Below are 13487 nucleotides of genomic sequence, written 5' to 3' on the forward strand. Positions count from 1 at the left end.
TCAGCAGAGACTCCACTGACTCAGAAGAGACACCACTGATTCAGCAGAGACTCCACTGACTCAGCAGAGACTCCACTGACTCAGCAGATACTCCACAGAGTCAGCAGAGACTCCACTGACTCAGCAGAGACTCCACTGACTCAGCAGATACTCCACAGAGTCAGCAGAGACTCCACAGAGTCAGAGACGTGCTAAGTGGTGCATTCAGAGAGCGGAGCCTGATTCTATTGGCTTAGAGGATTAAAACGAGCTGTCAATCACCCAGATTGCTGGAGCTATGGTCCTGAACATTGTTTCTGACGCTCCAGAGAAAAATGCCCGAAATATTATAAATATTATTATAATATAATATTGATTTTTGAACAATTGTTTTTAATTGAAAACAAGTTTTTATGAGACCAATAGTGATATGTAAATAAAATGAAATGGGTTCAATCCCTTTGTACCCATAGTAATCTTAAATGGCACAGCTAATGTCCACATGTTGTCACATGACTTCCATGAGTTTTAAGCTCCTAGTGCACATTTTTAAAGGTGATATTTAGTTTAAAATGCAATAGGAAAAAATCCTTGATTGATGGTGGGTCCCATGTGCATTTACTCTGGCACAGTGGCATCTACAGTGAAACTTATCTCACAAGTCTTATCTTTATTTTGAGACCAAGATCATTCACAGAGATAGATTGTATTTGGTTTGGGCATGTCGTTTTCAAACAGGGACCCCTGTGTGTGTGTGTGTGTGTGTGTGTGTGTGTGTGTGAGACTCACTGATGGTCTGTTGGTCGATGATGAAACTACACATCACTCCTTCACTGCTCCGTCCCTGAGTGAATCCGTTTCCTCTGAGGACGATGTCGAAGGTTTCTGAGCAAATGTAACACACATTTTAAAAATAAATAAATATATATATATATATATATATATATATACATATACATATACATATATACATACAGTATACTGTATATATTGTATAATATAGCTCAATGAATGAACAACTAATGAACGGATTTTGGTTCATTACCAACTGTGTCTACTTTGACTTTAGTAGCTTTTTAAAACATGAAGGAAAATATTAACATTCCTGAAGAAGAAGGAGGAGGAGGAGCCAAAGATTCCACTGGAGTGAGAAAAGACACACACACACACACACACACACACACACACAGGTTCTGAACTCACCGTTCACACAGACAGTGGACGGTTCCACAGTCAGAATCTCTGTACACGAGCGCTTTAATATCTGCAGGAGACACACACACACACACACACACAGATTATCTGTCTCAGCAGCAGCAGCAGAATACATAAATAAACAGAGAGATGGTTATCATGTCTGTCAGGTTTAGAAAACAGCAGATCACGTGACAGACTGAGCGCTGATGGCAGCACAAACAGCAGCTGTGTCAGCCACAGCGGACACATTATGCACGACTACGTTACAAACCTGCGGGATCTGCATTAACATATAAAGAGGCCTGAGCAGAGCAGCGCTGTCACAGAGCGCCGTGTCAGCGAGCATCCACAAACCACAAATATGCAAATGTCACTAAGACAGGAGGAAGAGGAGGAGGGGGAGGAGGAGCTTTGGCTGCTTCAACATCTAACTAGAAAATTCTGTGAAATCAACCTTTACAATTTAGACAGTGACTGACTCACAAGCCCCTCCCCCTTCCAAACACCTGTGCCTAACTGAAAAACAGAGAAAACGACGTGTTTTAAAGTCGTCGTTTTGTCAGAGCGGTTCATGACGGAGAGAAAATGTTTGGTGTGTGAGCGTCAGGAGGCTTTAAGCCACGCCCACATTCACATCTGTGACCAACGGCTGAGAACCGACAGAGAAACGACATTTTCAACATCACCCTCGTCTTCATTTTAAAAAACATGGGAGACAATGTTTGAGCAGAAACTGTAACCATAGCAACGTGTTTGTACACAAACTGTCTGTTTGTCACTAACGGTGCAATACACACTCAAAACATCTGAACACGCTGAAAAAAAATACAAAACGTAAACTGCGATTGTTTAAAAACTGTAATATGTATCAAAACTTTGACTTAGGTGAGAACGTGCAACTTTAAAAACACGTAGAAAACAAGCGGCGACTTTTAAAACACGAAACAAACGCGCGACTTTAAAAACAGAAAACAAAGACTTAAAACAAACAAGACTTTAAAAACAAAAAACGCTTTAAAAACACGGAAACTTAAACTTTAAAACATCGTGAAAACAACGTGCAACTTTAAAAACACGTAGAAAACAACGCGTGCAACTTTTAAAAACACGTGAAAACAAGCGTGCAACTTTAAAACACAGAGAAAACAAACGTGACTTTAAAACAGAGCGTGCGCTTTAAAAACATCGTAGAGAAACAACGCGGCAACATTTTAAAAACACGTGAAAACAAGCGTGCAACTTTAAAACACAAAACAAGCCTTGGAAAAACAAAACGCGTGAAACGTCGCGACTTTAAAACACGTGAAAACACAACAGACTTAAAAAAACACAGAAAAACAAAAAAACAAGCATTTAAAACACATAGAAAACAAACGAAGTGACTTTAAAACACAGAGAAAACACACTTTAAAAAACACAAGTACTTTAAAAAACACAGTGACTTTAAAACAAGCAAACGTGACTTTAAAACACATAGAAACAAACGAAAGTGCTTTAAAACACAGAGAAAACAAACGCTGACTTTAAAAACACATAAAAAACAAACGTGCAACTTTTAAAACACAGAGACTTAAAACACATACGCAACTTTAAAAACACAGAAAACGTGAACTTTAAAAACAATAGAAAAAGACTTTAAAAACACATAGAAACAAACGTGTGACTTTAAAAACACATGAAAACAAGAAAACAAACGGTTTGAAAAGGAAAACACATAGAAAATAAACGCTGACTTTAAAAACACATAGAAAAAAGCGGTGACTTTAAAACACATAGAAAACAAAGCAGAAAACGTGACTTTTAAAAACACATAGAAAAAAACAACTGTGACTTTAAAACAATAGAAACACATGACTTTAAAAACACATAGAAAACAAGCGGACTTTAAAAACACATACTTATGTGACTTTAAAAACACATAGAAAACAAACGCGTGACTTTAAAAACACATAGAAAACAAACGCGTGACTTTAAAAAGGTGATAATCTGACTGTATCTGACTGCGGTCAGTGACGCCTTCACAGGCTCGTGGAAATTTCAGGATTATAGAAGTGAAATAATCCTGAACTTCTTCTTCCACTTTTTCTTCACATAGAAAAATGTTTAAAATAAACCAAAAAGAACCTTTTTGATGCAACATTTCCCACTTCCTCCTGTGTGTGTGTGTGTGTGTGTGTGTGTTTTGTAATGTTGTCGTTACATCATCACTTGACAGAAACAGTTACACCCTTTGGCTCTGTGTGTGTGTGTGTGTGTGTGTGTGTGTGAGTGAGTGAGTGAGTGAGTGAGACAGAGACAGAGACAGAGACAGGGACAGGGACAGGCGGAGACGGAGACAGGGACGGGGACAGAGACAGGGATGGGGACGGAGACAGAGACAGGGGCAGGAACAGAGACAGGGATGGGGACGGGGACAGAGCAGTGAACTCACAGAATTGACGATGCCTTTGAGGGCGTGGAAACCGTCTTTGACAGGAAACACTTGGTCCTTGGTGTCTGCGATTTCTGCCAGCTGTGAAAGAGAGAAGAAGAGGAGAAGTGAGGACGGGGACGATTGGACGTAGGGAGGATGAAAGGACCGCTCCTCTGGTCCTCAGCAGACGGAGCAGATGGCAAACACTACACAAAAAAAAACACTAAACACTGAAAAACATTTCATTTGTTTGTGACATCACAACCAGTTACCATGGCTACCATGGAGACGGGACGCCATGATGGATGAGATGACAGATATTTGAATGTCTTCGCGTGACAACAGTGTCTCATCACGCCTGCAGGGTGGCACCATCACAGCCGTGAATACAAATACATTTAAATTTAAGTTCTAATTTGAATCATTTTATAATCTCAATAATCCATATATAATAATAAATATATAATATAATCCCCAATAAAAACTGACTTTATCCACTTTAACAAAACTCTTTCTGTGTTTTCTCACCTGCTGCTCGTCAAAGTCTTTGATTCCCACGCAGTAAACTCGAGCGCCGTATCGCCGCGCTTCGTCCGCCTGACGCACGTTTGAGAGGAGGAGGACGAGGCGTGAGTGACAGTCAGAAGAAGAAGAAGATGATGACGGTGTTGTCATGTGAGGACAGTCAGAAAGAAGAAGAAGATGATGACAGTCAGAAGAAGATGACGGTGTTGTCATGTGAGGGACAGTCAGAAGAAGATGATGATGTGAGGGACAGTCAGAAGAAGAAGAAGAGTGAGTGACAGTCAGAAAAGATGGTGTTGTCTTGTGAGTGACAGTCAGAAGAAGAAGAAGATGAGGTGTTGTCTTGTGAACAGGACAGAAGAAAGAAGAAGAAGATGACGGTGTTGTCTTGTGACAGAAGAAGAAGCGGTGTTGTCATGTGAGGGACAGTCACAAGAAGAAGAAGATGACGTTGATTGTCATGTGAGTGACAGTCAGAAAAGATGGTGTTGTCTTGTGAGTGACAGTCAGAAGAAGAAGAAGAAGATGACGGTGTTGTCTTGTGAATGACAGTCAGAAGAAGAAGATGACGTGTTGTCATGTGAGTGACAGTCAGAAAAGATGGTGTTGTCTTGTGAGTGACAGTCAGAAGAAGAAGAAGATGACGGTGTTGTCTTGTGAATGACAGTCAGAAGAAGACGGTGTTGTCTTGTGAGTGACAGACAGAAGAAGAAGAAGATGACGGTGTTGTCTTGTGAGTGACAGACAGAAGAAGAAGAAGATGACGGTGTTGTCATGTGAGTGACAGTCAGAAAAGATGGTGTTGTCTTGTGAGTGACAGTCAGAAGAAGAAGAAGAAGATGACGGTGTTGTCTTGTGAATGACAGTCAGAAGAAGAGAGTGACGGTCAGAAGATTGTTGTCTTGAGTGACAGTCAGAAAAAGATGGTGTTGTCTTGTGACAGTCAGACGGTGTTGTCTGTGAATGACAGTCAGAAGAGTGACAGTCAGTGTTGTCTTGTGAGTGACAGTCAGAAGAAGAAGATGACGGTGTTGTCATGTGAGTGACAGTCAGAAAGAAGATGGTGTTGTCTTGTGAGTGACCGTCAGAAGAAGAAGAAGATGACGGTGTTGTCTTGTGAATGACAGTCAGAAGAAGAAGAAGATGATGTCTTGTGAGGACAGTCAGAAGAAGATGGTGTTGTCTTGTGAATGACAGTCAGAAGAAGATCTTGTGAGTGACAGTCAGAAGAAGATGGTGTTGTCTTGTGAGTGACAGTCAGGTGACGGTGTTGTCTGTGTGTGACAGTCAGAAGAAGAAGAGATAGCGGTGTTGTCATGGTGAGTGAAAGAAGAAGATGGTGTTGTCTTGTGAGTGACCGTCAGAAGAAGAAGAAGATGACGGTGTTGTCTTGTGAATGACAGTCAGAAGAAGATGGTGTTGTCTTGTGAGTGACAGTCAGAAGATGACGTGTTGTCTTGTGAGGACAGTCAGAAGAAGAAGATGACGGTGTTGTCTTGTGAATGACAGTCAGAAGAAGAAGAAGATGACGGTGTTGTCTTGTGAGTGACAGTCAGAAGAAGAAGAAGATGACGGTGTTGTCTGTGAGTGACAGTCAGAGAAAAAGATGGTGTTTGTGAGTGACAGTCAGAAGAAGAAGAAGAAGATGTGTTGTCTTGTGAATGACAGTCAGAAGAAGACGGTGTTGGTGAGTGACAGTCGAAGATGACGGTGTTGTCTTGTGAGTGACAGTCAGAAGAAGAAGGACGGGTGTTGTCGTGAGTGACAGTCGAAGAAGAAGATGGTGTTGTCTTGTGAGTGACCGGGAAGAAGAAGATGGTGTTGTCTTGTGAATGACAGTCAGAAGAAGAAGAAGATGATGTCTTGTGAGTGACAGTTGTCTTGTGAATGACAGTCAGAAGAAGAAGATGTTGTCTTTGAGTGACAGTCAGAAGAAGATGGTGTTGTCTTGTGAGTGACAGTCAGAAGAAGAAGAAGATGACGGTCAGAAGAAGAAGAATTGTTGTCTTGTGAGTGACAGTCAGAAGAAGATGGTGTTGTCACAGTCAGAAAAAGGGTGTTGTCTTGTGAGTGACAGTCAGAAGAAGAAGAAGATGACGGTGTTGTCTTGTGAGTGACAGTCAGAAGAAGAAGAAGATGACGGTGTTGTCTTGTGAGTGACAGACAGAAGAAGAAGAAGATGACGGTGTTGTCATGTGAGTGACAGTCAGAAAAAGATGGTGTTGTCTTGTGAGTGACAGTCAGAAGAAGAAGAAGATGACGGTGTTGTCTTGTGAATGACAGTCAGAAGAAGATGATGTGGTCTTGTGAGTGTCAGACAGTCAGAAGAAGAAGATGAGTGACAGTCAGAAGAAGATGGTGTTGTCTTGTGAGTGACAGTCAGAAGAAGAAGCAAGATGACGGTGTTGTCTTGTGAGTGACAGTCAGCCAGAAGAAGAAGATGGTGTTGTCTTGTGAATGACAGTCAGAAGAAGAAGAAGATGACGGTGTTGTCTTGTGAGTGACAGTCAGAAGAAGATGGTGTTGTCTTGTGAGTGACAGTCAGAAGAAGAAGAAGATGACGGTGTTGTCATGTGAGACAGTCAGAAGAAGATGGTGTTGTCTTGTGAGTGACGAAGAAGAAGAAGATGACGGTGTTGTCTTGTGAATGACAGTCGAAGAAGAAGAAGATGATGTCTTGTGAGTGACAGTCAGAAGAGAGATGGTGTTGTCTTGTGAATGACAGTCAGAAGAAGAAGAAGATGACGGTGTTGTCTTGTGAGTGACAGTCAGAAGAAGATGGTGTTGTCTTGTGAGTGACAGTCAGAAGAAGAAGAAGATGACGGTGTTGTCTTGTGAGTGACAGTCAGAAGAAGAAGAAGATGACGGTGTTGTCTTGTGAATGACAGTCAGAAGAAGAAGAAGAAGATGACGGTGTTGTCTTCACCTCCTTCAGCGTCAGCTCGTGCACGTACACCGCCAGCTTCCCGTCGGTCAGAGCCAGGATGATGCTGTTGGACGTCTGCGTCTGTTTCTTCATCTGATCTGTGGCCTGACAGTTTCACACGTTCACATCAACTCATCCTCTACGACTGATGTTTGTGTTACCGTGACGACGACGATGGAGTCACCTGTTTGATCCCCTCGTGCATGTACGTTTCACCTGCTGGTTTCACCTGACGCAGATTCTCCAAACCTTCTTCAATCTTATGTCTGTGACACAAAACAACAGCGTTCATGTGTTCAAAGCATGGGACATGATGTGATGACAGAGTGAACCTGAGAGGATTCATGCTCACTTACCTGTTTCCTGTCAGAGGCAGCAGCACTTTAGCTGAGGCTGAGAACACGATGAAGGACACTCTCATCCTGGGACTGAACGACGACAACCACCGTCAGTCATCAATAACACACACACACACACACACACACACACAACTTTTGACTTTCCCATGATGTTACACAAAGAAACAGTGTGTTTCAGGTTATGTCTTAAAATACATCCACAGGTGTGTCTCTGAGGAACTCAAATGTTGTCTTCCAAAGACATGACGTCTTCACGTTTAAAGGCATAATAATCTTAGTGTATGTAAACCTCTGACTTTACATTATTTCATTACAGAAAATGAAAAATAAATCATGTGTTAAAGTAATAACCATAGAAGGAATTATTCATATGTTCTTATTCCAGCATGAGAATATTTTATCTCATGTGATCACAACTTATTTTCATACTACGTTCATGTGTTCATTATTTGTTGTTTGAAGAATGTGTTTGTCAGACATGTGAATGATGACGTTGTCAAACGTCTCAGAATAATTGAGTTTTAACAATTTGAGAAGCTGAAAAAATCACAGAAACTGGTTTTAATTATTTCATTTAGAAATAAACTAATAATGTATTGATAATTGCAGCTGTTTTCGAGAACATGAATCATAATTACAAATACAGATCATAAACATCTTTTTTTATCTTTTATTCATGTTTTAAACAGGGATTATTTTGACTTCTGTGTATTTGAATCTTTAATGAATTTTAATGTTTTGATTTCATTCACTTTTATTTAAAAAGGTGGAACATAAATAAAGTTGTTACTTCATGGTTTTTCTTATTTTAGAATACATTAAAACATTAAGTGTGATGAAGATGAAGATGACGTCACACTCACCTGACAAAGCGGTCGGTGAGGTTCCTCACAAACGAGTAAATCTCCATCCAGTCGGCTGAAACACTTCCAGACCTGAAACCAGAGCAGCACACGGTTCACTTCATCGTCTTCATCGTCTTCATCGTCATCATCGTCATCGTCGTCATCGTCGTCATCATCATCATCACCACAGGACCGTTCACAAGTGACACTCAAGAGTTTGTTTTTGTCCAAAACTAAACTTAAAATAAAAGTCTCACTTTCTGTTTGTCCACACTAAAGTGCGACCCTGCAGTTTCCAAAATAAGACTTTCAGTTTGTTCATGCTTAAAACAGTTTTCAGAATAAAACTCTCATCCAAACACTTGCAAAATAAAAGTCTTAGCTTGTAGTTGTTCATGCTAAACCAAAACCTCTCTGTTTTCAAAATAGCTGAAGTGAAACTAACACATCCTGGTGACAGTGAATGCATCACTTCACAGGACATTTTTCCTTGGCAAAGAGTGTTTGGAAAACTTTAAAAAAGAAAGAAAGAACTTAAATGAACTCATGAACCTCGTCGAAAACCACAGTGCTGGAGATTCCCACGATAATGAATGTTACACCATAATCTGATGACATCATCGCGGTCTAATCGCAGTCACAGAACCTCAGCTCACATTGTTTTGATTTTTACACAAAAAGTTGTAAAACTGTGAGAAATCTGTGGACGACCTCGTTTTACAAAACAAACTTTACTGAAAGTGAACAAACGAACAAACACAAACACAAATAATCTTGTCATCATCCTGTAATTTAGTCGTTGGGAAGAACGAGGGCGGAGGAGTTTGAAAATGGGTCAGAGGAGCAGAAGAAATGGAACGTGTCCAAGAACGAGGGGGAGGACATGATTATAAACAGACTCTGTCAGCACTGTGAACGCAAAACGAGAACAGGACTGTGAACGCACCACGAGAACAGGACTGTGAATGCACCAGGAGAACAGGACCGGAACCATCTCAGGAGAACAGATGGACCGTGAAAGCACCACGACTGTGAACGCAGAACAGGACTGTGAACGCATTCAGGAGAACAGGACCGTGAACGCATTCAGGAGAACAGGACTGTGAACGCACTACCAGAACAGGACTGTGAATGCAGGACCAGGAGAACAGGACCGGAACGCACCAGGAGAACAGATGGACCGTGAAAGCACCACGAGAACAGGACTGTGAATGCACCAGGAGAACAGATGGACTGTGAACGCACTCAGGAGAACAGATGGACTGTGAACGCACTCAGGAGAACAGGACTGTGAAGGCACCAGGAGAACAGATGGACTGTGAAGGCACCAGGAGAACAGATGGACTGTGAAGGCACCAGGAGAACAGATGGACTGTGAACGCACCAGGAGAACAGATGGACTGTGAGTTACAGGAGTTAAAGAAACTCGAGTCCAAGAAAGGCTGCTGGATAAAGCTGAAGATTTGACATTGGCTAAAGCTATTGACATTCCCCAGGAATTTGAAATGTCACAAAAGCAAATGAGAATTGTTAGAGAGGAGGACTCACACATGTGTCTACAGTGGCCACAAGACTGTAGACACTGTCCACCACATGTGCAAATAAAACGTCACAAAACAGTGCACAGACGAAGCCCATGCAGAGACAGACAGGAAACACCCTCAACATACATGGAACCAAGGAAAATGTCCAGCTAAAGGCTCTGTATGCTCACACTGTCACAAACCAAACCACTGGGCAGCAGCAACCTGGCATGAGTTCAGTGAGGGCGGAGCCAGAAGATGCATTTGAAGAAGAAAGGCGGGACATAAACCTGACAGTAGAGGATGGTGTAGCAGACGAACAGTGGATCGTAGACAGTTTAGAATAGACACAGGTGCAAAGTGTGATACCATGACTCTGGACTGTTATCAGTTATTAAAGCACACAGGTGAACTGAAGCGCTCCAACAAGACGCTCCTATTCAAACCACAAGGTGAAGCCGGTTGCTGCAGTGGACCTCTGGACCTCCGGACCTCCCCCTGAAGTACAAAGGCCCGGGAAGCAAATGCACAGCTGGAAATTGTGGACCTTGCTCAAGAGAACGTGCTCAGCGGCACCACAGCCGAGGCCCTGGGTCTGACTGTTCGGCTGGACTCCTACAGGATGGTGCGACCCGAAATAAGGTCACACAGCAGGTGGACTAGAGGATTTTCCTGAACTAACAAGCACCACAGGCAAATACAACATAAAGATCGATCCAGATGCAAAGGGCGCGGTCCATCCAGCATGCCGACAACCAGTAGCACTTGATGAGACGGTCAAGGATGGACCCATTATCACAGTAGACCAACCCACAGAGTGGGTCAGCTCCATGGTCGTTGTCACGCGTAATGACAAGATTAGAATCTGCATAGATCCAAGCGAGAGGGAGAACCACAGGTCAGAGGTCAGATCCACCATGCCTGCTCCAAAAGTATTCTCAGTCTCGGATGCTACGATGCTACGTCATCCCTCCTTACAACCTTCAACAACCACAGGTCAGAGGTCAGATCCACCATGCCTGCTCCAAAAGTATTCTCAGTCTTGGATGCTACGATGCTACGTCATCCCTCCTTACAACCTTCAACACACCACAGGTCAGAGGTCAGATCCACCATGCCTGCTCCAAAAGTATTCTCAGTCTTGGATGCTACGATGCTACGTCATCCCTCCTTACAACCTTCAACAACCACAGGTCAGAGGTCAGATCCACCATGCCTGCTCCAAAAGTATTCTCAGTCTTGGATGCTACGATGCTACGTCATCCCTCCTTACAACCTTCAACAACCACAGGTCAGAGGTCAGATCCACCATGCCTGCTCCAAAAGTATTCTCAGTCTTGATGCTACGACCATCCCTCCTACAACCTTCAACAACCACAGGTCAGAGGTCAGATCCACCATGCCTGCTCCAAAAGAAGTCTTGATTCGATGCCGTCATCCTCCTTACAACCTTCAACAACCACAGGTCTCAGATCCACCATGCCCAAAAGTATTCTCAGTCTTGATGCTACGATGCTACGCCATCCCTCCTTACAACCTTCACACACCCGGCAGCTTTAGATGGTGACACTGCCCCAGTGTCACCATGGACCAAATCCTCACCTGTTTCCTCCTCTTCCCTCCTCCTCTTGGGCCCAAAAGCAGCCTCTCTCTCCTCTCCTGTCTCCCCTGTCTAATCTCCCTCTCCCTCTTGTCTCCCTCTCCCTCTCCTCTCGCTCCCTCTCCCTCTCGCTTCCTCTAATCTCCCCTCCCTCCTCTCCTCTCTCTCCCTCGCTCTCCTCTTTGTTTCTAATCTCCTCCCTCCCTCCTCTTGTTCCTCTTGTTTCCTCTCCTCTCCCTCTTGTTTCCTCTCCTCTCCTTGTCTCCCTCTTTTCCTCTCCTCTCCCTCTTGTCTCCTCTTGTTTCCTCTCCCTCCTCCCTCCTCCTCCCTCCTCTAACTCCTCTCCCTCTTGTTTCCTCCTCGCTTCTCTCTCCTCTCAATCCTCCTCTCCCCTCTCTCTCTTGTCTCCTCTCGCTTCCTCTCCTCTCCCTCTCCTCTCCTCTCCTCTGTCTCCTCCTCCTCTTTGTTTCCTCTAATCTCCCTCTCCCTCTCCTCTCTTTGTTTCCTCCCCTCCTCCTTTGTCTCCTCGTCTTCCTCTTGTCTCCCTCTCCCTCTCCCCTTTCCCTCCCTGCTCCTCTCTCCTCCTCTTGTCTCCTCTCCCTCCCTCTAATCCCCTCCTCTCCCTCTCCTCTCTCTTTTTCCTCTTTCTCTCCCTCCTCCTCTCTCTTCTCCTCTCGTTTCCTCTCCTCTCGTTTCCTCTCCTCTCGTTCCTCTCCTCTCGTTTCCTCTCCTCTCCTCCAAGTCTTTGGCTGTTCTTGTTTAGTTTGAAGTAAAGTGGTGCGGTGGTCACGTGATGTTTTCCACTTACTTGTCCAGGACAAAGTAGAGGTCATAAGCTCCGTGACAGGACGCCTCCTCCTGCTGCTCCTCTGCCCGGGAACACGCAGCAAACACGGAGAGCAGCAGCAGCAGCGCCGCCGCGGAGCTCCACGCTCTGTGGCCGGGAAACACGGCACTGAGAGCGGACTCACGGAGAGAGAAGAGCCGCCACATACTCCACGGACTCCACTGCCGATAAACGATCGATAACCAATCAATAAACCTGCGCGCGCGCGCGCACACACACACACACACACTCTGTCGCTGTTACTGTGTGTGAGCAGCACGAGCCTCAACTTAAATCACTGACCCGCGAAATAAAGGAAAACACCGTGATGACGTCACCAGCCGTTAAGAAGTTTCTTCATGTTCCTGAACTTTAGTCACATCCGCTCATTAACGAGTGAGTGAGTGAGTGAGTGAGTGAGGCCCGTGAAGGCAACACGACTCTGAAGAAACTTCCACAGGAAACAAAGTTAAGTTGCGTTCACGTGTTTCCTGTAAAACTCGTACTTCACACACTTTTCTCTGCTCGTTGTTATGAAATTAAAATATAAAAAATCAGCAGTTACAAAACAGAATCACATTATATATACACGTGCGTGTGTGTGTGTGTGTGTGTGTGTATTGTGAAGACATTTTCTCTGAATGTCATTCTGTTATTTTATAAATAATAATAACGATTGAAAGTTGTCTGGATTAGTTTTCTTCCATAAGTGAAATAACTTTTTTTAAATGCTAAACATTTACACATGTTTAATATAGAAAAGAAAGAAATAACAGCGATGATAAGAGAAGACACAGTGAAACTGAACTAAATAAACTGCAGTCCACTCCTGAAATCACGTCCCTGAACGCATCACGTTTCCCACTGCACGTGAAGGCAGCACGGCTGCATCTGATGGTCCGTGAACACACCCAAAAACATATGAGTCACATTTGCTACAAAGTCCACTTCATCATCTTCATCATCATCATCACCATCGCCATCGCCATCATCATCATCACTGTCATCATCACCACCACACACACACACAGGAGTGAATACACAGATGATGATGATGATGATGACACACCTGTCCTCAGGTGATGAGTTCATTGACACTCAGGAAATTCCACAGATTTTTTTTATCAGTGACTTATGTGTCACCCTCTCACTGTCTCACCCTCTCACTGTTTCACCGCCCTCTGAATGTTTCTTTCGTTTTTTTCCCTGCTGATGTTGGTCACGCGTGGCGGTTTCATCAGTGATGTCACACGTGGGTAATTGTGTGTCTAAGTAGTTTTTAATGACACGGTGA

At 43.6% G+C, this 13487-nt stretch overlaps 1 protein-coding gene across 1 annotated transcript; it reads right to left on the bottom strand.

Moving 5' to 3' along the window:
* Window positions 1-768: 768 nt before the first annotated feature.
* On the bottom strand, window positions 769-12646 carry LOC122762673 (anthrax toxin receptor 2-like; the record flags this gene model as incomplete). The annotated part of the gene is made up of 9 exons (XM_044017871.1): window positions 12176-12646; window positions 8263-8334; window positions 7397-7468; window positions 7225-7306; window positions 7041-7145; window positions 4118-4186; window positions 3608-3688; window positions 1183-1243; window positions 769-864 (listed from the first exon to the last, which is right to left on the bottom strand). Coding segments are annotated over exons 1-9 (823 nt in total), but the record flags the coding sequence as incomplete, so codon positions are not given.
* Between the last annotated feature and the right edge of the window lie 841 nt (window positions 12647-13487).

The sequence above is a fragment of the Solea senegalensis genome, unplaced genomic scaffold, assembly GCF_019176455.1.
Source record: "Solea senegalensis isolate Sse05_10M unplaced genomic scaffold, IFAPA_SoseM_1 scf7180000015941, whole genome shotgun sequence".
In the NCBI taxonomy this organism is placed as follows: domain Eukaryota; kingdom Metazoa; phylum Chordata; class Actinopteri; order Pleuronectiformes; family Soleidae; genus Solea; species Solea senegalensis.